The sequence below is a fragment of the Molossus molossus genome, unplaced genomic scaffold (genome assembly GCF_014108415.1).
Source record: "Molossus molossus isolate mMolMol1 unplaced genomic scaffold, mMolMol1.p scaffold_m16_p_10, whole genome shotgun sequence".
Lineage (NCBI taxonomy): Eukaryota > Metazoa > Chordata > Mammalia > Chiroptera > Molossidae > Molossus > Molossus molossus.
This window is the reverse complement of record NW_023425345.1, coordinates 14,407,353-14,434,763: the sequence shown is the minus strand read 5'-3', so window position 1 is coordinate 14,434,763 and position 27,411 is coordinate 14,407,353. Positions and strand designations below refer to the sequence as shown.

Sequence of the window (27,411 nt, the reverse complement as noted above, 5' to 3'; positions counted from 1 at the left end):
ACATCGAGTGGCTGCCAGGAACAACCCAACCAGGGCAAGGGACAAACTGCAACTGAGGTACATGCCCTTAGCAGGAACTGAACCCTGGTCTCTCTGGACCGCAGGCCAATGCTCTAACCACTGAGCCAAACCGGCCAGGGCTGTAAATTATTCTTTATTTCAGTTAGTGCATCCTTCATTCTGACTGGTCCTTTTTTATGTTGTTGATGTTCTCACTAAGTTCCTGGGAGGTCTCTTAAGTTTCTTGAAGGTCTCACTAAGTTCCTTGAATGTCTCACTAAGTTCCTTGAGCATCCTTATAACTAGTGCTTTGAACTCTGCATCTGACTGATTGTTCATGTCCATTTTGTTTAGTTCTTTTCCTGGAATTTTGTTCTTTTCTTTCATTTGGCACATGTTTCTTTGTCTCCTCATTTTGGCTGCTTCCCTGTGATTGTTTCTACAAATTTTTTTTAGTATTAGAAAAAGATGCAAGTATCTATAATCAATTTTATGATGCAAACATAACTTACATGATAAAAATGGCACAAAAAATTTATAGAATAATTTCATCAATATATAAATGTAAAAATATATAAACTAAAATATTAGCAAATAAATCCAGAATTACATTAATAAAATAATAAATACATCATAATAAAATAGGATTATTACCAGGAAGGCAAGGATTCTCCAACATTTGGCAATTTTTCAAAGTACTGTATAACTCACTTTATAAGCAAATCAAAGGAAAAAAAAAAAAACCATGTGGCTACAACAATAAATATAAAAAATACATTTGAGCCTGGCCAGTGTGGCTCAGTGGTTGAGCATCGACCCATTCACCAAGAGGTTGCTGGTTTGATTCCCAGTCAGGGCACATGCCCAGGTTGTTGGCCAAATCCCCATTGGGGGCATGCAGGAGGCAGCCAATCAATGTTCTCTCTCATCAATGTTTCTATCTCTCTCCCTTTCCCTTCTTCTCTCTCTCTCTCTCTCTCTAAAAAATCAATAAAGAAAAACATTAAAATAAATAAATAATACATTTGATAAAATTCAGTAGTCAGTACTAATAAATAGTTCAGTGGAAATTACAGAAAACCACCTAAAATGGTCAAGTATTAACTGCAAGTAACTAGCAAATATCACATTAAAGTTTAAATTCAGGATCCAGTTCTGTTAAAATCAAGAACAGGAGAGAAAGACCCACCCAGTGCACTATTATATCATTATATTTGAGCTTCTAACTAATGTAATAAGAAAAGAAATTCAATAAATATTGTAAATAAAAAAAAATTATAATTTTTACATATTATGTAATTATATAATTATATAGTAAATAAATCTAAGTGACATTCGTAGAAATCCTATTCAAACTAAAAAATAATTTGATTAAGTGGCTGGATACAAAGTAATTATAAAAATAACTTCACAACTTTTCTTTGTACTCTTAATATATCAGTAAGAAATGAAAATGGAGAAAAGAATTTCACTTGAAATAGTAGCAAAAACTATAACATGCTTAGGCACAAATTTAACGTGAATGATATAGAATTTTAATGGGAAAAATTATAAAGTGTTATTAATAACTATAAAACAATTTCTGACTTGGGAGACAAGCCATATTTCTAGATGAGAAGGATTCATATTATCAAATGACATATCTGTGAATTAATATATAGCAATTTATGTAATTTTTTTTTTTTTTAGAGAGAGAGGAAGGAGAGGGAAAGAAAGGTAGAAACATTGATGAGAGAGAACATCAATTGGCCACCTCCTGCATGCCCCCACCCACCCCAGGATTGGGCCCACAACCTGGGCAAGTGCCCTGATCAGGAATTGAACCAGCGACTTATTGGTGCATGGAATGACGCTCAACCACTGAGCCACACCGGCTGGACGACAATTTATATAATTTTAATTAGAATATCCTTTGTGTTGGAAGAAGGTTACAGAGACTGACAAAATGAATTTAAAGTTTATAAGGAAGAACATAAATGGAAAATTGCCAAGAAAATTTTGAAAATTTAGACCAGAGAGGGGGATTTGCCCTACTAGATATTAAAATTTGATCTAAAGAGAATTAATCCAAAGAGTATCATAGTGGCTGAAGATATACACACTGAGGAGTGAAAAATGAACACTGCATCTATAAATAGATTTAAATTTATATGAGAACTTAAACCCTGGGTTACATTTCAAGTCAGTGGTAAAGTCACAGGGAGATGGTCTGGCGTGACTCCCTGTTAAGCTGGGGGTGGGGAATGAACAAGCTTTTGCCCCTAATTCACATGATAAAAGTATTTAAATAGCAATATTTGGGGAAAATTTATGAGTTTGTTTGAATAATCCTGGGTGGGGAGACATTTTTAATACAAAAAGTCCGGACGCCACTGAGAAACATGACAGATTTGAATAAATAATAAATTTTAAACTTTTATGACACAAAAAAGCACACATCATAAAATCAGAAGGCAAGAGAGAAAGAAAGTTATTTGAAACACATATTATGGACAGAGTTAATATCACTAGTAGAAAAATAAAATATTTTTTAAAAAGCAATCAGAAAAAAATAGAAATCACCAATAAACATGATATGTTGCTTAACCTTTGGAAAAAATGGTTAATAATGAGCAATTATTTCTAACCTATTAAGTTAATAACTTTTATTTTTATTATTATTTTTTTAAATGTTTTTATTAATTTTTAGGGAGACAGGAAGGAAGAGGGAGAGAGAGAAACATCGATGAGAGAGAACATCTACCGGCTGCCTCCTGCATGCCCTCCACTGGGGATCGGGCCCACAACCCAGGCATGTGCCCTGACCAGGAATCGAACCAGTGGCCTCTTGGTGCATGGGTTGACACTTAACGCTCAGTCTGAGTCACACTAGCCAGGCTAATAATTTTTAAAAAAATAACATACAGGGTATGAGAAAACAGGCAATCTTTTACATTGCTGATTGACCTGTTAATCCACTTTTGGGGAAAACAACCTAACAAAAATCTATTAAGATTTAAACAATGCATCTACACCAGCAAGTTCACTTTTAATTATCTATCTGACAAATTTAAAAGTATTTTTATGTAAATTTATAGTCTATGATATTTACTGCAGTATTAATTGTGGTGACAAAACACTGAAAACAACTTGAATATTCATCAAAACAGAAATAATTAACCTGTTAACCGGGAATAACCGGGGAATTCCCTTTTTACTGTATGCAACGTTTGACGTATTTATACATTCCGCTCTGTTAACAGGTTAAGAATACACGGCACACTATGGCGCATCCATACCATGAATGATTATTATTCAGCTATTAAAAAAGTATACACACACACACACACAAACACAGACACACACACACATATTAACATGGAAGATATCTGTCTAGGACAGGTTAAACGGAAAAAGCAAATTGAAGAGTAGTGTAGATAAAAATAGATGAAGAACTTCCTACATATGAATATATGTTTGCATGTATATGTATATATGAACACAGAGGCAATTTAGACCTTAATTCACATCTTGGAGTGAGGATAAGGTTAGGGAGAGGGTGAGGCTTAATATTTATACTTCTCTGCACTCTAGTTGGTGCAGAGAACATTATTGTTTTTATTTTGAAAGATGTGGCAGAGACTAATATTTGCCTATCCAACATCTATTCTCTTTGATAACAGAAGCCTATTACCACTGAGAATGAAAGACTACATTTCCTAGCTTCCTTTGTGGCCAGACTTGGTCATGTAACCAAGTTCTAGCCAGTGAGAGGTTCTACATGTTTTGTGTGGAACTTCAAAGAAAGTTCCTTAAAATGAAGAAAGGGGGTCCTCTCTTTCTTTCTTTCTTTTTTTCTGCCTGGAATGTAGGTGTAATGGCATGAGCACTAGCAGCCATTTTAGACCATAAAGTTACCTGAAGGATGGTAGAGCAGGAAGGAGGAGCATGGATTTCTTCTGACACTATGGAGCCACTATAATGACTATAAACTAGTTACTTTTGAATTTCTTTTAGGTGATCAAGAACGACTCCAATCTTAATTTAACTGTTATATTGTGGGTTCAATCTATATTCAGCCAAATCTAATTCTAAATAACACAAAGCAGGGGGGACCAATAAAGCATTTAAAAAGAAGAAAACAAGAAGAGCCCTTTTGACCATTTTCCCCACTCCCTGAGAGTGATGTTAGAGCTAAAGAGTCTGCAACCTTTTAGATGAATGTATAAGATCTCAAATTGTTCCTAAAACAATACAATCCTGGGAAATTACACCTGTCAACTTATTACCCTAATTTAAAGTTTTGCTTTAACCATCTAATACACTCTACAACCATTTATCCTAGAATTTGTTCATACTTCCAATTTCTCCAATTAGTTTTTGTCTTTTTTACAATCAAGTCCTTTTTACCCAAAAGTTCCCCAGGTCATAGACTATTTTCTCCATGGCTTGCAGTATTTCCTGGCACTTGTTCACTTCAGTAAAATGATCAGTGTATTAAAAACCCCAACAGAGTTTCTGCAGAAGCCGATGATGGCATGGCACCTCTTTTGTGGCATGTGTGAAATCTGCCCATCACTATAAACATTCTTCTGCAATGTGACACTCAGTCCTTATGTCCATTTCATATGGGGTGTTCAGAGTGCTGGGAATGCTGAAGAAACGATTCCTTTTTAGGGTCTACCCGACAGAAGCACAATGTTAAACCTAGAAGGGGTTTTGGAGGTCATTTTTATATGCCCCTCAATTTACACAAAAAGAAACTGAGGCCCAGAAAGGCCACTTGTCTTTCTTAGAGTAACTCAGCTGATTAATTATGGTCCAGAAATAGAATCCAAGGCTCTGACTTCAGATTCTAGGTTCTTTAGTTTGTTTCATCTGATATTCTCATGGTAAACACGGGGGGTTGGGGGAGGTTTGATTTTTGTTCTTTCAAGGCACTTCTAGCTTTGTGTTGCAGAATATGCTATTTTCTGGCTGATGTTTAGCATCAGAGAGAAAATAAATATTTTTGAAACAATGGGATTAGTGGTGTTATGTGGTTGAGAAAAGGTTTTCTTTGTAGAAGGTGGTCATTGACCTTCCTGACTGCTCTCCTCCCCCTCCCCCCACATAGCTAAAGCATGATGCTATTGAGTTCTAAGTTGAGTTTCCATCCTTATATGAAAAGTTAGCTTGGCACAGAGTTTGGTAGAGCTAAGTCTGACCAGCTGCACTCTCAGCCACAAGGGAAATGAAATGAGACAGTGTGGCTGGTTCGGTGCAAATCAATCAAAGTCTCTTGAGAATGATCTTGAAAACACATGACAATAAAGGCACTCCAGGAGTCTTTTCATATCAACTAATTTTAGTTCTGGTCTCTGAGGTGCCATGAATGTGGGCAAAGAAAGTAGGGTGTCACCCTGGCAGGTTTTGCACAGTGGTTAGAGCGTCGGACCTCAGACCAAAGAGTCTCGGGTTCAATTCTAGCCAAGGGCATGTAGTTTGGTTGCGGTTCGTCCCCGGCCCCGGTTGGGGTCGTGCACGTGGCAACCAATTGATGTGATTCTCTCCCATCGATGTTTCTCTCTCTCTCTTCTTCCCTCTCTCCCTCCCCCTCTATCTGAAGATAAATGTAAAAATATCCTTGGGTGAGGATAAAAAGAAAGTAGGGTGTCTTTTTTAGTTTGACCACTTGGTAGCTCATAGCTCTCCATCAGTTCCAGGAGAGTTTTGAGACAAAGTGGCCAAATCTGATACAGTCTACCAATACCATAAGTTAGATTCCTATGTCTGTTCACTTTCTTGAAACAAAACAATGGCTACTGGTCTGTCTGACTTTTTTTTGCTCATTCTCTCTCTCTCTCTCTCTCTCTCTCTCTCTCTCTCTATATATATATATATATATATATATATAAAATATGTTTTTTATTGATTTTTTTTTTTTTTTTTTTTAGAGAGGAAGGGAGAGGGAGAGAGAGAAATATTGGTGAGAGAAAGAAACATTGATTGGCTGCCTCCTACACACTCCTCACCAGCGATCAAGCCTGCAACCCTGGGCATGTTTCCTGACCAGGAATCAAACCTGTGATCTTTTGGTGCATGGAAGGATGCTCAACAAACTGAGCCACACCTGCCAGGGCACCCCATATATATATTTTTTTCTTTATTGATTTTTAGAGGAAGGGAGAGTGAGAGAGAGATGGAAACATCGATGAGAGAGAACATCGATTGGCCACCTCCTGCATGGCCCCACTGGGGATTGGCCCACAACATGGGCACTTGCCCTGATTGGGAATTGAACTGGCAACATCTTGGTGCATGGGTCAATGCTCAACCACTGAGCCACATCAGCCGAGAATCCCATATATTTTTAAGTGTAAAATTCAGTGGTTTTTAAATATTCACTAAGTTGTACAACCATCACCGTGATCTATCTCCAGAACATTTTCATCATCTCTAAAAGAAACTCCATATCCATTAGCAATCGTTTCTAATTCTGCCTCCCCCCAGCCCCTGGCACTAATCAACTTTCTGAGTATCCTGGGCATTTCACATGAATGGGATTGTACAACATGTGGCCTTTTGTGTCTGGCTTCTTTCACTCAGTGCAATGTACTCAAGCTTCATCCATGTGGCAGCATGTATCATTCCTTCATTCTTTCATATGCCGTGTAATTTTTTAAAAAGACAGTTCTTGAGAAAAGGTGAAGTCTAAGTATTCCTTAACAGAAACCTTTGCTATTCTTGGAGGATAAAATGAGAGAAGATATTCAACATAGAAACTTGGCTCTTCAAATTAACATTTTATTAATGGCCCTGTCCAGGTAGCTCAGTTGGTTAGAACGTTGTCCTGATACACCAAGGTTGCAGGTTTGATCACCAGTCAGCGCATAGGCAAGAATCAACCAATGAATGCATAAATAAGTGGAATAACAAATGCTATTTCTCTCTTTCTCACCCCCTAAAAATAAATAACTCAATAAATAAATACATAAGAAAAATTTAAATCTAATAATTGAGAACTAACAAAATTAAAAATTTAATAGGAGCATAACGTTATCTTAATTCAGAGATTTTTTAAATAAGCTTAGTAGATGTTGAATTCGCATACTACAATTTTTTATTTAACATTTTATTATCTGGCAAACTTTTGCACTCCTGAATTCACACAGGCTTTCGTTCGACAGAAAAAAAAAAAAAAAGAGTAAGGAGGAGCATGAGGCTGCAGCTGAATTTAGAAAGTTAGAGGTGTTCTCATCAGCCACATGAGATGAACAGGAGATTCCTTCCAGTAGGCGAGAGAGCAGAGTGCAGACAACAGATGTGAGAAAGGTCCTCATAGCTGTCAAGTTCCAGCATCCTTATGCTGAAGAAGAGGCGGGGCCACATGATTGATGTTCAGGAGTGGTACAAAAGCACAGGATTTCTTCCTAACTGCTTGTCACACTGACCTGCACCATCTCTCGACTGCTCGTGGGGATTCTGTGAACTACTACTGGAGGGGAGCAAACTCACTGGAGAATAACATTTTATTGTGGCCATGCCAGAACCCACGAAGAAGGAGGGTAAGACTCATCCGTAAATCCTTTTGTTGTGCTTTTTCATACAGTGTGTTTATTTTGGTATTTATTTTTAAACAAATTCAATTCCTTAAACAGACTATAAAAGAACAGACTCACTGTGATTTCAGGAAAAGATCCTTGAGAGCCAAAAGACCAGAGGAAAAATAGAGGAAGAGTATACCGATTTGAAAATATCTGAGAGTGGTAGATTTTGAAGGAATAGTGACTGAAAGTTTTAAATGATAATTTTATCAGACAATGATAAGGGATCGTTAAAGTGTAACTTGAGGATATTAATTGTTCTTGGAGAGACAGTTGCATTTTCAAGTGTGTTTTCATAGGTTCAGTCACAAATTTTTTACCATGTATTTGGAATTTGGTGCGGGTGGGGACTTGGAATATACTTTTTTTAAATGGTCAATAAATTTGATCAAGATTTCAAAAAGGAATTTGTGACAGTATTTCAAGATTGGCTATGTTTTTTCAGTGGAAAGACATTTAGAATATAAAGATGCAGGCATTTTTTTTTTTTTTCATTTATCAGTGCTTTTGGAGTTGTATTAATTATCACATTAATAAATTCTTGCATGGAAAGAAAATTGAACACCTGGGTAAAAGAGATTATCTTTGAATATCACTGATGGATTGTGTTTTTTAATGAGTCTTATTGTAGATAATTCTACAATGTGTTGCCTTTTAAAATTAAACTAAAAATATGAAAATATTATTCATTAAAAGAAATGTTTTTTCTTCATTAGAAGAGATGTTTCTCTTTTCTATTAAAAAAATCAAGATTTTGAAACTGTTAATTAGTAACATAAATAAATTGGAATTAGAAATTATTAAAATCATTTAATGAAAAACACAAATTAACAGCATAAGTACAGGTAGTTTAATTTTTAATGGAAACATCTGCTAAAATATTATTTCATTCATATTGGTCTTCAATAGTGCTCACTAAATTTTTATTTTTTATTTTTGCAAATAAAAGTGAAAACAAAAAGATTAGCAGAGAGCAAAAAACAGTATTTAGTTTCTTTGTTTTTAATTCTTAAAACTGCTTTTAACGGCTATTTTGAAGAACCTTGGAAAAGATGCTAGACGTTGAACCAGATTATCGAAAGTCTTTGAAATATATTTTCTTTATGTAATTAAGTAACCAGTGTTGACAGGCCGTGGTGATCAGTTTACAGGTTGGCTTTACTTGGTGGTGGAGCATTGATGGATGAAGTCTTCCACCCGAAATAACCACACCAAATGCATGCATTAATATGGGAACTTAATCCTGACTACCAGGCAGGGAGTCCAACCCCTGCTAAAGTGTCTTATTTGTAATGCAAATGATTTACATGTGTATTAAGTGTCCTTTTTATTTGATCTGTCACTTGACTAGCCTCTTCAAGGCTTATGTGGATGAAATGCATTCTATGTTTCCTAAGGACAGAATATTGTTTTAATTAGCCTGCATTTAGTGGGAAAATTTGCATGTGTTATTTTAAAGCCCATTTGAAAATGACAGGAAAACTAAAAAACTACTAAAAAAAAAAAAATGGCAGGCTGTAGAGTCTTGAAAGTTAATTAGATTATTCTGATTGCTAGATGCAATAAACTTTTCCTTTGTGTCTGACAACTCCATCTGATCCATTCTGCTTCTAGAGACAATGAAATTTAGAGCTACAAAGAAGACACTATGTCTTTAACTTCAGCTCCCCCCTAAAACATGGAAATTTTTAATAAAGTAACACAGATACCAAAGTCCTCATGATCTTCTTTTGCTATAAAAGCACTGTCGATTTTTTATTTTTTTATATAAGAGTCCTTCCACCCAGGACAGCAATTGTATATTCATAGATTCTTTGGTTAATTTAAATTTGGGTGATGGGGAGTGGAGATAAAAAGAGTTGCTGGTATATTTAAAATCCTTTGAGGAAGTACAAAGATTTTAAAGTTTGTATTCTTAACAGCAGGACTGGTGTTTTTTTTTTTCTTTGCATTAATACAATTTAAAAAAATTGTTGGCACTATTACAGATGTTCCCCATTTACCCCCCTTTGCCCACCTGCACCCAACCCCTGCCCCCCTCCCCTGGCCTCCACCACACGCTTCTGTGTCCATGGGCCATGCATATATGTTCTTTGGCTGACCTCCTCCCCTTCTTTTATCCAGACCCCCCCCTCCCTCCCCTCTGACATCTGTCAGTGTAGGACTGATTCTTAAAGAAACTGCACCTTGAAGGGATTTTCTGGTGCAGTGGTTACATTTTAATATTGTTTTCATTAGAAAACTAAGGACTATGTCAATTCAGGAACTGTTTTGGTCCTTGTACCTTCTTCTAACTGATTTCATTTTTACTGATGTTGATTTTGTTCCATGTAAACATCCCTCTGAAAAATAGCCTCCAGAATAAAATTTGCCTCCAAACCAATTCTTCGGAGTCATTTCCAACTACCTGCAGAAACATTCCCAAGGGACAGGTTCCTCCAGCCCCAAAGGTCTTGTCATGTCTCTTCCCCAACTGAGAGAACCATGCCCAGGAAGGACATGACCACTTGTTGTCACTCTTGATAGAATACATGGGCTGTTTGGCCCTTCTAAGATCCAGGAGGACCTGGCAACCCTTTGAAAGAGGCTTAGTTTTCAGCACCTGAAGCTGCAAATGATGTATCTCTCAACTGCCTCCCAACCTACAGTGGCCTAATTCTGGGAACTTCGTGCTGGGTCTGGGGAGAGCTGGATCTTTTAAGGAGGAGGAAGAAATACACGTGGAACTAGTGATTAGTCAATTGTCCTTGTTTAGACCCTTGAACATATTCTGGATGACTCACTAACCTTTTTGGGGAAAGAAAGTATTATTGTTAAGGAGCAACTACTTTCCATTTCCTTCTTCCCACCTTTATCAGTTGTGTATTTCTTCTATGGAGAACTGGATTCTTTGTTCTACCAGTTGTGGATAAAAGGCTCATTTTACCCTTTAGATTCATGCAGAACCTGAAGCCTAGTAATTTTAAGTTATTCTGTTCTCATAGTGAGAGAGGATGTGGGGGAAAGCTTGAGATTTGTGGGAATGCTTTGCATACATTTATTTATGTATCAACCATTAATCGAGCTCCTGCCATGAGCTAGTTGCTGGGATTTTGGAGAAATGCTGAACACGGTCTCTGTTTTCAAGCCTTTCACAGTTAATTGCCCCTCGATTCTACTGTGTAGGAAAAAAAATCACCTTTCACTGGAAATCTCTCTTTTCTTGTCAAAAAGCAGTTTATCAACATGAAATTAGAAAATCCCAATAGCCTTTCTTTGGTGGTAGAATCTCTAATAGTTTAAAACTACTATAAATGGTTCTTAAACAGCCAAAAAATGGTTCCTCAGAATTGTATCTCTGTTGTTTGTGATCATTTAAACCATTAAGCCTCAATCCTTGAATCATATAAGAAGAAAAACCATCAAACCTCATTCCCTACTATACTTAGACAATTGTTCACTGTCAGAATCTAAAGATACTAGAAAAACTCTCTTTTAAAGCACCAACTTGAGGCTTCAATGTGAATTTCACTTTTCGTTACACGATACATCAGGCCCTTAATGTACGTAACTTTCAGGAATAAGGCTAAGTTCTTCCTTGGTGCTCGTGTACCATCCAAAAAACCTTGGGAGGGTCACTGTCATCCCTCCATCATTCAAGTGAGATCTCTTCTTAAATACTCACACATATGGGAATACATAACTCCGCTTATGACCATAATTTTAATCTTTTTTTCTTTATCGACTTTAGAGAGAGAGGAAGGAAGAGGGAGAGAGAGACAGAACATCGACTGGCCACCTCTTGCATGCCCCCCACTGGGGATCAGGCTCACAACCTGGGCATGTGCCCTGACCGGGAATCGAACCGGCGACCTCTTGGTGCATGGGTTGACACGCTGAGCCACACCAGTTGGGCACGGCCATAATTTTAAAGGGCCATTCTGATAACTCCAAGATTCAAAAGCACGGCGTTATTGCTACAGATTCTTTTGCTATATCAACACACAATCTCTATCTATCTAAAATCTATCTTGGCCTTTTTCAGTACAAACAGGTGGGGACATGGTAATGGAGAATAACTTTTTTTTAAGTCCATAGGACATTATTGTTTGCTCTATCCTGCTCTCTTGGTTCCCTAAAGATTTCATCACATTTTGAAATTCTGCGAAGCCCCAAAGCTATCCCCACGCAGAGCGGCGCTCATTACCTCTTGCCTATTTCTTTGCATCGTTCAAGCCTTAATCATCATCAGGAAAAGGAAGCCTGGTGATGGAAAATCTCCCCCTTATGTTTACGCCTTGACCTTCTCTTTCTACCTGCATGAGACTGGATGGCTGACTTCAACCGCCAAAATAAATTTGTCTTTAGAAAAGTCACCTTATATGCAAAATATTACCTTTCCTTGAAATTGGGGAAAAGTTAATTTGCAGGAAGTGAGGGAAAGAAAGGGAGAAGAGGGAGGAGGTATTTAATCAAGGGCAACTATTCTCCTATTTTGAATGTTTTATTAAGGCCAAGTGAAAGATTTGGAGGAGGAATAAAGAAGTGTATGAATGAATGCCACGATATTTTTTTCCCCTGAAAAGATATTGCTGTGCTCTCCTGGAGAGATCTGGTGGAGATAGATTTGAGCTAGCTATTGGAAAAAGGAATACTCTAGGGTAGTGGTTCTCAACCTTCCTAATACAGTTCCTCATGTTGTGGTGACCCCCAACCATAAAATTATTTTTGTTGCTACTTCATACTGTAATTTTGCTCCTGTTATGTCTTAGGCGACCCCTGTGAAAGGGTCATTCGACCCCCAAAGGGGTCGCGACCCACAGGTTGAGAACCGCTGCTCTAGGGCAAATGCACACTAGAGAGACTTAATACTTGGCAAAATCATTCTTTTTCAGTAGCCTGATTTTATGACTGTCCGGACTGCACCTGTTAGGAAGATAAATAAAGGGCTGGCCAATTCTTTCCTCTCAAGTGCCCTAAATATATCGCTTTAAAAATCCTTGGGAAAAACAAGTTGTATCCTTGCTTCTCATCCAGTAAATCAGAAGAAGTCTCCCCCAGACCTTTCGAACAGAAGTGAAGTCAGGGGTAAGAAAGTTCTGGAAATGAACAGAGGTCTGGGTTAGCGCTCTGGGCCTGAGGGACCCACGAGAAAGGGAAAAGTGTAGCCCTTACAATCCTTTGTTCTCTCAGTGGCTCATTTTATTTTGTCCATGAAACTTTTTTTTTTTTGACTCCTTGTGTATGGATACACACTTATTTATACCAACTTCAAAGTCCCTGAATCCAACATGAATATTGGAACAAACTACCCAGATTGAAGTTGCTTAAAAAAAACAAAAACAAAAAAACAAAAAAAACCCCCCGATGCTTGGGAACCAAAATAAAGAAAAAATAGTCCCTTAAAAACTTGAGTGAATATAAAACAACGTGTTTGCAATACTTCTGTAAACAAATATATGTTTTTTTTTAAATTTCAGAGAGTTGTGGGAAGAGGCAGCTAGGACAGGAAATGAATGCTAATTGCTTTTCCAGCCCTGGGAAGCCTTTTTGTTTTGTTTGCTTGTTGTTGTTTTTTTTTGTCTTGCTTAAATTTCTTTTGATTGTTTTGTTTCAAATTTACTGGTAGGCTTTTTATGGACACACAGAGAAGAATTTTTATTATTGTTAATAATGACTATTTTTATCTGCCCTCTCCCTAATTAGTCTGTGGAACCTATATTAAGAGACACAAAATACTCTTGGCAGCCAGCGTCTTCTGTGGTAACTCTAGACCTCATCTCTAGACATGCTCGGGTGTGTTAGGTAATAAAGAACAGGATTAAAGCCCTAGCAATCAAAATTAAGCAGAAAACTTGTGATTCCATGTGTGTGGCTGATGGGATACGGCCATGTCTTCTCTCTTTGTTTTTACTTTGTGTCCGTTTGTGATGGGAACAGATGTCTTTTCTGCAGGAGTCCGTGGTTGGTTCAGAGTATTCCATCCTGGGGACACTCAAATACGCAGAATCGCAGGGACTGAAGTACAGTGTTCTGCATTAGGGTGATCGTGAAGCAGCTATTGTTTATGCAAGAGCAGTTTCCTAACATTTGAAAACATAATGTTTAAGGAATATGAAACTGTGAAAAAGAAGAGACCTTATCCCTTAATTTCCTACATGTATGCATATTGTCTCATTACCAGAGAGAACAGGGCTTCTGTGCCGAGCTTTTTACAAAGATAGTGACGATATTGTCTTGTTGCACCCAAGTCTCTTTTGCATGGATGGGCCCGTTATAATTAACAGAGCGCACCCGTTTTGGACAGCCACACAGATACACAACAAACCACATTTCAGGGCACTTCCATTCACGGGGCATTTCCAGAGTGAAGTATTGGATTCCATCAGATTGGGGTGTGAAATGGTTGATCTGGCAAAGAGAAAGACCAGGACCGTTTATTTGGTCCATAGTCCGACGCTCTAACCGCTGAACCAAACCAGCCAGGGCCAGGACCATTTATTCACATTCTTTTCTAAATTCCATTTATTCTATTCTCTCTGAAAGGAATTCACAAAAAACGACCTCCAATCTGACTTTTGTTATGTCTTTCAAGACTCTTGTCCTTTTATATGTTCTTAGGAATCTTTTTACAGGCTTAACTGACACATCAACATGACATCTAAAAGCATGTCTAATAATACGTCAGGTGTTAGAGTTTATAATTTTGTTTCTTTCATTTTTTTTTGTCTTGTACATCAGACATTTACAAGAACTGGGGCTAACATTTTTTCTCTCCAAAATCATCTAATTTTTCCTCGAAATAGCATCAACTTAGACTTAGACATAATAAGAACTGCATTTTTTTTTTTTTTTTTTTTTTATCCTCACCCGAGGACATTTTTCCATTTTTTGCACAGATAGAGTGGGAGGGAGAGAGAGGAAGAGAGAGAGAGACAGAGAGAAACATCGACGTGAAAGGGACACATCGAGTGGCTGCCACCCGCACGACCAACCAGGGCCGGGGACAAACTGCAACCGAGGTACATGCCCTTAGCGGGAACCGAACCCGGGTCTCTCCGGACCGCAGGCTGATGCTCTAACCGCTGAGCCAAACCGGCCAGGGCTGCATCAAACATTTTTTAAAGATTTCTCAGGAATTCTTTTGCTTGCATTAGGTAATAGCTTCTGCCTTCTATAAAATTTTATATATCTTGAAACAGAATTTTCTGCTTATGACTAAAAATTTGCCTAGCGTATAATTCTACATTTTAATTTCTCATCTTTTAAGTTAGATGGTATGTATTTTGGCTTTTTTTCTTATGCATTTTATTTATTTATTTATCCTCACCCGAGGACATTCTTGCATTTATCTTCAGACAGAGCGGGAAGGAGAGAGTGGGGAAGAGAGAGAGAGAAACATCGGTGTGAGAGAGATACATCGAGTGGCTGCCACCCACACGACCCCAACCCGGGCCAGGGACAAACTGTAACTGAGGTACATGCCCTCAGCGGAACCAAACCCGGGTCTCTCTGGTCTGCGGGCCGGAGCTCTAACAGCTGAGCCAAACCGACCAGGGCTCTTATGCATATTAAATAAATAATATTAATTATTAAACATAGTGATATAAACAAATTATACTATTTATTTATAGAATATTCTAGATAGTTCAAGGTCCAGTCCCACCAAGTACTGAGTTACTTACATTTCATATGCCTCAGTTTCCTCATCTGTAAATGAGAATAATAATAGTACCTGAGTCATTGGGCCTTTGTAAGAATTAAATGAGATAAATCAGGTAAAAAGTTCAGAGCAGGACTTAGACATAATAAGAACTGCATTTTTCTTCTAATGCAGCAAACTCAGAGATCTTGTCTGTTAAAGGTGTTGCATGCCACTTTCAATATTTCAGGATATTTCTACTAATATATGACAGCCACTGTTACAAAAAAAGCTGTTGTTATCCTAGACATCATTGGCACCATCATAAGCTTTTTCCTTATCCTCACCGAGGACGTTTTTTTTTTTTTTTTTTTTTTATCTCCAGATAGAGCGGGAGGAAGAGAGGAAGGAAGAGAGAGAGAGAAATATCGATGTGAGAGAGACACATCGAGTGGCTGCCACCCGCAGGACCCCAACCTGGGCTGGGAACGAACCTCAACCGAGGTACATGCCCTTAGCGGAAACCGAACCCGGGTCTCTCTGGTCTGCGGGCCATCGCTCTAACAGCTGAGCCAAACTGGCAAAGGCTAAGCTTTTTTTTAAATCCTGGGGTGAAGTATCTTAGCTTTCACCCAGGGATCAAACAAGAGTTCTGTCCCTGGCTGGTGTGGCTCAACTGAGTGTTGTCCCATGTACCAAAAGGTCACCAGTTCGATTCCCAGTCAGGACACATGCCTGGGTTGCGGGCTTGATCCCCAGTAGGGGGCGTGCAAGAGGCAGCTGATTGATGTTTCTCTCTCTAAAAAAAATCAATATAAACATTTTTAAAAAAGAGTTCTGTACTTTCAGAGCCTCTGTTGTGTTTCCATGAAATGTGTCATGTCCAACTGGGGGTCTCCAGTTGTTAGAAGATGACAACCACTTGTTTTTTCACTGTCCTGTTGTAGGGCCTGCTTTCCCTCTCAGACAAAGGACTCACCCGGTACAGTTGAACCTGTGAAATATATCTGCCACCAAAGGCTAACAGGCTTGGGCTTGGACATTAGGATCTCTCCCCACCAGGGGTGCTTTTGGCAGGTGGGTCTTCCTCCCATCTGAGCATTTCTAGGTAACCACGTATATAACTCTCCGCGATCACATATGGATGTGGTGGGTGACTGAGTGCTGCTGTGGTTACTGCTGTGCAATTTTATTTTTATGACCCCACCTGGCATTGGCACTGTCCTTCCTCTATTTTTAAAAAGTTACCCAATGTGAGGCCCAGCACTGCCTCGTGGCACGGCCTTTAAGGAATTTATCTGATAACCCTATAACCACCTAAGAGCGATGTGTTTGCGGTGATGGCCCCGGAACAGACTCCTGGGGAAGGTATAATGAGGGACTAACTGAGGAAACTGTTAACAGTTCAAATCACTTTTGCAGTAATTTTCTTTTGATCTGTGCAGTTTTTAAAACTTCTTCAATTGGAGTAAGGTTTTCCCACAACACTATGCCATTCAACCCTTTATTTATTTATTATTATTAAAAATTTTTTTCCTGTATTGACTTTAGAGAGAGAGGAAGTGAGAGGGAGAGAGAAATAGAACCATCAATGAGAGAGAACATCGATTGGCCGCCTCCTGCATGTCCCCCATTGGGGATTGGGCCCACAACCTGGGCATGTGCCCTGACCGGGAATCGAACTGGCAACCTCCTGGTGCATGGGTCGATGCTCAACCAGCAGGGCTCGATCCTTACTTTAAAGAATGTAAGAATAACAATAAAGAGACAAGTTGTCAGATCTTAGCAAAAGTCTTATTTTCTTCCAGGCCCATGTTTACAGTGAGAAGCTATTTGTTGCGGTGTGTACAAACCACATTTTAATCCTCTTTCTGTGTAGAATGACATCTTGAGTTGAAACATTCATAATTAGACATAAGGACAAGTTGACTAGGAGATGAAAAATAAACATCCCTGTGGATTCGGGGACATTCCATCAAATTGAATAATGAGCCACTGAAATTTTACATACTTGATGCGCAATTAAAATCTATCTATGAAGAACCTTAGAATACAGCCTGGCTGGTGTGGCTCAGTGGTTGAGCGTCGACCCATGCACCAAGAGGTCGCTGGTTTGATTCCCGGTCAGTGCACATGCCCAGGTTGTGGGCCCGATCCCCAGTGGGGGGCATGCAGGAGGTGACTCTCTCTCATTAATGTTTTTCTATCCCTCTCTCCCTCTCCCTTCTTCTCTCTCTAAAATCAATAAAGAAAAAAAAAATTTAGAAAAGAACCTTAGAATACAGACTTTGGCAATATTTAGCCATAGTAAATGAACACGGATTAAATTGATTGAATCATTCTGAATAGCTGAATTCTCTGGATAGCTAAGAGTTTTTGTTCTTGAACCTTATTATTTCAAACAATTTGGATAGAAACATGCCTGAAATGCATATATTACTCCTTGCTTTTAAAAACAAAGTACAGTGGATATAATTTAACTTTGTCTTAAATTATTGGTATCAGTTATTGTACCATGTCATATCCTGAGAGCCCAGATTATTTGCTTTTGTATTAAATGGCTCATGTTATTTGTATGGAAAGTCCAATTTTTCATAGCTTTTCTGTTTCGTCTCTTGCTGAGAGGCTGATGTCTACTTTTATTACTTTTGTCAGTCAGTATGTGATGCTGTCCCTTTTCTTCCCTTTGTAGTTTGCTCTGGACCCCAGACCAGGTCATTAATCTGGTTGAGTAGGACTACACTACTGAGTGTCTGCAGGGCACCTAAGGTACCACATTTAAGGAGGCACTCATTCTCAGGGTTGTACAAGTGCGAGGTCAGTGCCTGTGAGTGAGTGCCTCCTTAAAATTACTCCCTGGGCACCTGGCTTGCCTCACCCTAGTCCCTCCCAGTTCCCAGGCTAACTGAGGACCTGGGTCAGGGGCTTCTCTTATGAGTAAAGCACTTGAGCTCCTAGTGTTCGGAGCTTGAGGGGCTTGAGGATCTTGAGACAAATCCATTCTGCCCTTGGGAGACCCTTTTAATTTGCTGGTCAGCAGCTGTTGTCTGAGTACGTGAAGTTGCTAGATAGCTGAATTCTGAACAGGAGAAGTGGTACCAGACCACACTGCCCTTCAATAGGAAAATAAGTTATTACCCCCAATTCAATTTATGAATTTGACTTTGACTGCTTTATTTGTTTTATTAAGGCTACAGATTTTTCCTAAATGAGACATATGACATGAGTTTATTCTTAAAAAGATAAAAAGCAACACACATTTTTAAACAAGATTGGCAATCAATTCTAAACGTTTCTTAAACTTTTTGGTCTCAGGTCCATTTTTATATTATTCATAATAATTAATGAGAAAATTAAAAAGCCTTTGTTTGGTCATTATATCTATCAATATTTACTATATTAGGAATTAAAGTTGATAAAAATGTTACAACCTAAGAATACACAGCATAAGTTTTATTAGCTGAGTATTATGACATCACACATATATCCTATGGAAAACATTACTGCATATTTGTGAGAGAATGTGAGAGAAAAGGGGCAAATACTGTCTTAGCATTATTTAAAAAAATTGTTTTGATCTCATGGAATACCCAAAGGGGTCTTGGGGGCTTCTTGGGGATCCCGGACCATACTTTCAGAATTACTATTATAAATTAATATAGAATCGCTTCTAAAAAATGTGTAATTCCCTTAAAAGTCAAGGTGTAAAATGTCAGGATCTATAGCCTATGATGACCAGAACAGGGGACAAAGTAAGCACAAAAGAGTAAAAATAGTAAATTAAACATTAATTTATGCCCCAAATCGATATCTTGGATGCCTCAGCAATATGGCCACTAGAAATGTACTATCATTTGCTTTTGCTGATTGTTTTGGTGACACTTGTGATTTATATAATCAAAACTTCTCTAAGAATGTTGAACACCCCCATGAACAATATTTTGTATTCAAGTGGTGTCTGCTGTTCTGCTGTCTGAGATCCAGACTGCAACATATACACACCTCACTATCAGCAGGGGATGCGCCTGACAGTGTCTATGACATATTTACTCTAAAAAGAAAGAAAATTTGCTGTACTATCAAAAGTGACAGAACAGGAGCTGGCCAAATAGAGCCGTGTTCATCATCATGTTTACAATACAGAAGGCATTCACATATTTTATTTTAAACCAAGAATTTGACTTTAAGAACAAGTAATAATAATTAGGAACACGCTCAATATTTTCCTGCACCCCAAATTTCCAAAGGATGGTTTTTAGCACATTGATTGTATCCAAAGAGAGTGACAAAAAGAAAACCAGGAACAAAGACCTATGATCCTACCACTCAAGGATACCAACTGTTACTCTATGTTCTTCCTGTCTTTTCTATAGCATATTAATTGTGCCCTTCACCCAACCAAAAGCTAAATTAAATTATACACAAGAACCCATAACATATTTTTAGCAGGTCATGCAATATATTAGGTGAGCCAGTGAGCCCGTGGGAAGGTGAGAGTTCTGGGTTGTTTATATGTTTTGGTGTAGATACACACACATGGCCCTGGCCGGTTTGGCTCAGTGGTTAGAGCGTCGGCCTGTGGTCCAGAGAGACCCGGGTTCGGTTCCCGCTAAGGGCAGGTACCTCGGTTGCAGTTTGTCCCCCGCCCTCGTTGGGTTGTGCGGGTGGCAGCCACTCAATGTGTCCCTTTCACGTCGATGTTTCTCTCTCTCGCTCTCCCTCCCACTCTATCTGAATAAAAAATGGAAAATTGTCCTCGGGTGAGGATTAAAAAAAAAAAAAAAAAGATGCATATACATGGAGAGAGACAGGTTAATGCCTCTTGAGATTTCAAAATGTTGCCCCTATAATGCACTGACCATGGATCCCTTGATCACTGAAAGTAGAAGTGGACTGCGCTGGAGACCCATTAATGGAGTCACCAGGTTCCCAGTCTTTCAGCACAAGGGCCACACATGGGCCGTCTGTTTAATAGCTGCCACCAGTGCCCGTCAATTAGAATGCCCTGGCACTCACTGTGCAGGCCTGCCATTGGTGGCATACCTGTGCTTTTTACAGTAGGTGGTCATAGGAAAAATCCACCATAAATAGCTCAAGCCCTTTGAAAGCATTTCAGGGTTGCAGAGGGAAAGTCTATATCTGTGAATTAGACGATCAAAGAGCAAGCCGCCCTTGCCAGAGGAGGAGGGCGCTCGCTGGAGCTGCTCGTTCAGAATCCAATTAATTTGTATGCTGTCCATTAAAATATTTTCTTGGGCTTAATTTTGCAGACTATCCTGGTTTCTTCTTTTATTTTTGTTTTTGAAAAGTTTAAAACCAGCAACTTAGTCGAAACTAAAGTTGGACTAAACCGCTTCTTTAGCCCATCCTGTTGGTATGTTTTCTAATGGAGACAGTGGGATGCGGGGAGGGCGGCAAAAACCAGCTTGATTCATGTGGCAGAAAAGGTGTGTGGAATTTGCCCTTTGGCTTTTGAAGAAGCAGAGTTAGAGAGGACCTCACTGGAATAAAGACCTGTTTGTTCTAAGTCTTAAGAGGGAAGATTACAGGGAGGATCCCAAGAGCTTCCCAAGGCCGTGTACCTTCCGATAGTCACAGCAAGGCTACCCTAGTTGACAGAGGGAGTGGCGTGCTTGCCCGAGGGCTTTTTGCTAAGAAATGCAGCCCAGATTTTGAAAGGGGGATTCCTTAGAAAGGCAAGGGGTATACTGTCATTGGCAGCCAGAAGTCTAGCCCTAATTGCTCTCCTGCCCTTGTTAAGAAACAGAAGAGGTGTTGACAGTAAGAAGAAATATAAGTGATGGGGTTGGGTGACTGCTTGTGAGCATAGAGCCAGCGGGAGGGTCACCAATGGGAGACATAGTGTTCCCTGTGGGTAAGCAGACGAAGAAAGCTGTCCTTGGAGTGCCAGGGGCCGGTTCTTCATTTCTTGGCAGTGAGCAGAAGAGGCTTTTGTGCGGGTAGCAACAGGCTGCCAGTCAACTATATTTATGGAGCACCTGCTGTGCAGAGTTTGAAAAGGAGGAGGAGACAGGCCTTGTCCTCAAGAAGCTTGTGATCAAAGAGAGGAGAAAACTCTCCTTCTACTGTAAACCCTTCAGCATTCATGATGGCATTTCACATGGAGAGGACTTGGTGATATTTAGGGCATCGTCTGAACCTTGTCACTCAAAGTGTGTGCCAGGGACTGGCAGCATCACAATCACCTAGGCACCCGTTGGAAATGCAGAATCTTGAACCCAGAGTCAGAATCTGCACTCGACCAAATCCCTAGATGACCTGTCTGCACCCTGCCGTTTCGGAAGCACTAGAGGGCCCTAGAGGTGGTGAGTTGAGAATATTTTGAGAGAGCAAAGCTACCTGGTTTGCTGAGTACATTGATAGAAAGGACAGTTCATTCACCTTGAGTTCCTTAAATGTTGGCATTTCATTTTAGCCTCGTGTATAAGCCACCTCTTATTAAATTCATAGTGGGAGCTCAGTGAATTCTGGTTGCATGGGTGCTTCTTCCTATGACCCCTCTTCGCTGGGGTCCTGTAAAAATTGCTGTGCGTGAATTCTTATAGAGGCAGCCACTGAATTTGGGGAACATGCAAGTGATTTTTAGAGGAGTGGGCAAAGTCAGGGACAAAGGTGTGAATTAAAGTAAGAGAGCTTTGGGGCCCCGGGACTTACTGCAGTGATTTGTTTTCAGTCTAAGTCATGTGCCGCTTGGTCTTCTCCACTCCTGGTTCCCAAGTTCTCCCGGGTTAAGACAGCTGGTATTCTTTGTTTCACAGGCCCTGAAAACTCTTGAGAGTTTATTCTCTACTCTTTTCTGTCCCACCAGGATTGATTGATTGATTGAGTTCTGTACATTGTGCAAACTCTATGTAATGCAAATAAATTTCATAAAAATCAATTATTATTATTATTTTACAGTAGGAGGGTGAGAGGCCTACCTCCCCTGTTCAGTTCCCAGATGCTTCCTCAACTCCCACTCCAATTTCAAACATGTTCTAACGTGACACAGCCCACAGACCTCGAAATAAGGCCAATCCCTGGCAGGTGGCATGTGTGGAAAGACAAGATGTGTCAGAGTAAAATCTGATAATGATGATAATAACCAGGAAGGGATAAAACATACACAGTGTGTACCATGCTCCCTGTGCCTGCAGGAACGCCTTCATTCTTCCAACAACCCTTGAGATAAGTTCTGCTATTATCTCCATTGCATAGATGAGGAAATGTCCCACCGACAGGGCGACATCCATATGTGTGGCCATGACAATAAGACCAGTCAATTCAGTGTGGAAAAAATGCAGTAGTATCTCTGGAAAGTCCATCAGCTTATTTCTGTCTCCACAAGTATGAGCATCTGAGAGGGGAAGGATAGCCCCGTGCCGCAGAGACCAGGTTCTGAGTCGGGCAGACCTGGGCCAGAGCCTGGCTCCACCCTTCCTGAGCTTGGGACCTCCCAGGGCCCCAGTTCCTATCTGCAAAATGGGGATAATTACGGTACTGCCTTCACAGAGTTGTAAGGATGGTAACAATTAATATATACTAGGTCCTGCGTGCAATGGGTGCTAAAAGTGGTTGTGCTTTATTCATCCCTTCACTGGCTGTAAAGTAATGGGGTTTCTATGATTTTAAGAAGGAAAAGTTCTAGCTCCGCCTACCTACCAGGCAGGCACGCATCTTTCTACTTTTGCTTCCTGCAACCATCCTAAAAATGCACCGGCCTTTAATAGCCTATGTTTCTGTAGTTCTAACTATCTGGTGAAGTTGGCTGTTAATGACCACATTCTGTGGATTTTTTTGGAAGTTGAATGAAGCCCTTTAAATTCTCACTTTGGTTTGATTTGGGGCCTGTTGCGCAGAATGCTGCGGCCACAGACACAGTGGAAATGGAGGGTTTGCGTGCAGGGCACATTTATGGTTTCAGTGTCTGAGACAATCCTCCTTTATCTATTCGATGAGAATTCACCCTTGGCCTTATCCCAAAACAGATTGTAGGCAAGCACAGCTTCCCTTACAAAACGGGCCTTGTTGACGCAGATACGGAGAAAGCACGGCCAATCTGATAGTCTGTGCTCAATCCCCAAAGAAACCCTTCTTCTCTTTTAATCCATTCACTATGCATTTAATGTGTTTTCAGCAATAAAATGAGGTACCAGAGGAAGAGGAAAGGGATGAAAGATTCCTGTCCTTGTGTAGTTGGGAGGGAAAAGAAACATAAATATACAGAGACAACTGAAGAATAATTGAAAAACAATTCGTGAACAGTGTGCATCACGATGTGGTCCAGAATGCCAAGGAAATAAGGGAGCCGAACAGAATGGAATAACTAGCTCCGACAGTCTTAAGAGAAATGTCGAAAAGACAGACCGAGACGGCCACAGGACAACGGTGTAATCGTTATTGCTGTAAATTATGGAGCTCTATCTGCATGCCAGGAACTGTGCTTGGCATTACATATAGGATTAGCACCCTAGGAGGTCGCTTAGCTTATTATTCTATGTCACAGCCGAGGACACCAAGCTGATAGAGATGAAGAAATTGCCCCAGGTCACACAACTAGTAAAATGTAGATTCAAACGTAGGTCCATCTGACACAATCCCACGGAGAGAACAACAACAACAAAAAGGTCTGCTGGGAAGAAGATCATCAGTCTTCTTCGTGGCAGAAAGGTCAGAAGGTAAACAGAGACACCAGCTCCAGAACAGAGGGGCCACTGGAGGGGGAGGCAGGGAGGCGCTGTGGACAGCGGCTCTGAATGTAACCTGAAGAGCGCAGACCTAACCACATAGGTAACAGGGACCCTCTCGTGTAGAATAACAGGATAAACCCCCGTTGTGGCCTCAGTAATCCCTGCAGCTGCGGGGGAAAGAGACGGGAGGGCGGAGAACCCGTCTGCAGAGAAAGCCAGGAAGAGGTCCGCAGGCAACGGGCGACAGTCCAGATGATAGCGTGTCCAAGAGACGGGCCTCTGGCTCGCGGTGTTCCGACAGCCTGAGATCCACCTTGCATTCCCGCCTCCGCGCGCAGATTCTGAAAATAAAACGCTTTGACCGGGGCTTTGTCGTCTGCTTGACGCTGCACCAGAGAACCCTTTCCATGACGTGGCGGAGGAACGCAAGCACTTCTCAGTTCCCTCCACGCCAGCTAAGGAATGTTTGTCTTTCGCTGTATCTTTAAGCCACATCACATCCTGCCACGTTATCGTCTGCCAATCCGAAACGTTATATATATATACATATATATACATATATATGTATACACACACACACACACACACACACACATATGTATTTTTTTTATCACTTAGTAATTTTCCTCCCTTATTAGTAAATGATAATGTACTTATTTATGGTCATCTGAGTGAAAATAGATTTTAAACAATAAATTGGAGTTTATACCCGGCACACAAAAAAAAGAGTGATGGAGGAAGACATTGCTACCGCATCTCTCTTTTATTGATTTCTGTTGCCATGACGCTGGTCCTGTGCTCACTCCCGCCTGCCCAGCCTGAAATTGGGCTCCTGGCCGGCCGACGTGGTGACTCTCAGGCCACACTGCTTGTTGCGAGGCATTGTCCTCCTGGCCTGGAAAGTCTTAGATCCAGACAACGATGAAGTTCTTGGGATCCTGCTAAGGGACGATAATACAAAATCTTTCTTTGATATTTAATTGTCAGACAGAAAGGAGTTGTAGAAGAGATCGCCTTCAGTAACTGTCTCTTCCTGCCCCGAAGGAGCAGCTGGTTCTCACCACATCACTAATCCCTCAGTCTGGGCACCCGTGGGGACTCAGCAGGGGAAATTCTATGCCCTTTGGTCATGGGGTGTGACTTTAGCTACTCGGACAACGAATGTTCTTTAAAGGAAGTTTCTTTCACAGACTTGATCACCAGCCGGGTCTGTGAATCTGGATCTCGAACGCCAGGTGTAAAACCTCAAAACCAGAGCTCTAAAAACTTTGGATAAGTGTAGGGGGAAACCTAATCCAGGCATGTGTCCTTGCCACCTGGACCCCCATGTTACCTGAGCTCTGTCCATCACTAGCCTCTGCCATCTCCTGGAAATTTGTACCATACCATTCAGGTGCTCACCCCCGCGTGTCTTGGGCCTCTGACGCCACAGGTTGATGCGTTACCTGTTCATCCCTCCTGTGAGTACAAGAGACATGACTGCCTGGACTTGAGCGTAGTCAGGGGCTATGAGAAGCAGCTCTGTGAGACACGAGCCTGACACTTCCATTACTCTTCTCGTTTCTAGAAAATGAAGTGCCGGCCCCAGCCCCAGCCCCACCCCCAGAAGGTAAGTAAAAATTCTACCTCACACATTTAGGCTACAAATCCAGAATGTCTATCCCAGCATGACGTGACCTTTCATCTAACTCCTATGGAGAAGGTGGATGACTACATTTGTGATAGGTTTATCATTTATAATAATAATAATAATAATACATTGCATTTATATAACCCTCTCACACTGATCTAATTTGGGTGACACGTCATAGAATTATAAAGCCCTTCCAGTTATGCCTAAGTTGTGGTTATGCCCAGGTTTCGGTGTTGTGGAGGCTGAAGGTTTGCAGTGCTTGCTCACATATCGCTAAGGAAAAACAAAATGCACATCTTTCCTGTGAGCGTGGGGGGCAGACCCCACCTCCATCCTGGAAATCAGCAGCCCCTTCTTGATGTGAACTTTGTCACCCCCAAGTACCTCCAGAAACTCTTCGGGCAGTTTCTAGGAAGATCTGGTGGTCTCTGGGTCTCAGCATCAGAACCAGTTTCTCCTGTTCTTAGTACCCTGTTGTCCACCAGGTGGCAACAAAAAACAAGGAGTAAAGAGTTCAGTGAACTCGGCAGGTAGAGGCAGTACCCGGGGACACACAACAGGTGCAGCCGGCTTCTACACCTGCAGAGAGCTAAGGGAGAGACAGGACTGAACGGATGACAGCCCACGTGGAAGGCCAGACTCCTACCAGGGATCTCCAGAATCATTGTTCTGCCTAGCCACATGGTCCTCAAGACGAAGGCAGCCAAAACAATGTGCCTTTTCCCATGAAGTCACCCAGGTGCCTCGTCTCATCACTTTTCCTCTTTGAACAGGATGAGAAACTGGCATTCATTAAAGAACTATTCACACAGTCTCATAGATACAGACACAGACTGATGGTTGCCAGAGGTGAGGGGGTTTGGGGGCCCGGGTGAAAAAAGTGAAGGGATTGAGGGGTACAGATTGGTAGTTATAAAGTAGTCATGGGATAGAAACTACAGCATAGGAAATATAGTCAATGATATTATAATAACTATGTGCGGTGCCAGGTGGGTACTGGAAATATCAGGGGGAACAATTTGTAAAGTATGTGATTGTCTAAGCACTGTACTCTACACCCGCCACTAACACAAAACAATATTGAATGTAAACTGTAATCGAAAACATTTTTGAGAAAAGAATTATCCAGAGGGTATTTACCATGTGCACAGCTCTGCCCTAACCCTTCAGAAGGGTACAGAGCTGTCTGCCAGATACTCACTGATAACTGGGTACAAGCACATGTACCAGAGGTAGTGGAGAACTCTAAGTGGAAAACATTTCCCTCTATTCCGTTTCCTTACAACCAAGTGGAAAACAGACTACAGACCAGAGACAATTCAATAAGTTACAACCACTCTGGTGAAGCGTGAGGCGAAACTTTAAGAACTTCACAAGGCGGCATGTGATTTAACGCGTGCTGCTTGAATTAATGATGTGGTGTGAAGACGGGGGGGGGGGGGGGGGTCACTGTAGACAAGTCCAGCGCAGTTGAAATCAGGAATTGAATAAGGCCTCAGTTGCCGATCTTTTAAAAAAATTTTTTTTCTTTATTGATGTTAGAGAGAGAGAGAGGAAGGGAGAGGGAGAGAGAAATGGAAACATCGATGAGAGAGAACATTGATTGGCCGCCTCCTGCATGCCCCCCACTGGGGATCAGGCCCACAACCTGGGCATGTGCCCTGGCCAGGAATGGAACTGGCGACCTCTTGGTGCATGGGTCGATGCTCAACCACTGAGCCACATCAGCGCTGGTGATCTTTTTTGCATGGAAATTTATAAGGGGATTAGGAAGCTTTTCCACCCTGGAGAGCATTTTCAGGAGGACGGTTTGAGAAATTTAACTGCTCACCGGAGCTCCTTTGTCCAGTGAAGAAGACCAGATCACACGCCCGACAACTCTAAGTAGTACAGAAGACCACT

The 27,411-nt window shown here is 40.7% G+C and overlaps 1 protein-coding gene across 12 annotated transcripts in view; it reads left to right on the top strand.

Moving 5' to 3' along the window:
• Nucleotides 1-7,321: 7,321 nt before the first annotated feature.
• MYBPC1 (myosin binding protein C1) overlaps nucleotides 7,322-27,411 on the top strand; it is an 87,309-nt gene continuing 67,219 nt past the window's right edge. For 8 of the 12 annotated variants that reach the window (XM_036251504.1, XM_036251501.1, XM_036251498.1 and 5 more), the window contains exons 1-2: nucleotides 7,322-7,526; nucleotides 25,444-25,485. In XM_036251504.1, coding sequence (XP_036107397.1) covers nucleotides 7,502-7,526; nucleotides 25,444-25,485 — 67 coding nt within the window. In that variant the 5' untranslated portion in view covers nucleotides 7,322-7,501. The remainder of the gene's footprint in view (nucleotides 7,527-25,443; nucleotides 25,486-27,411) is intronic. The other 4 variants (XM_036251507.1, XM_036251502.1, XM_036251506.1 and 1 more) reach the window with 1 other exon arrangement.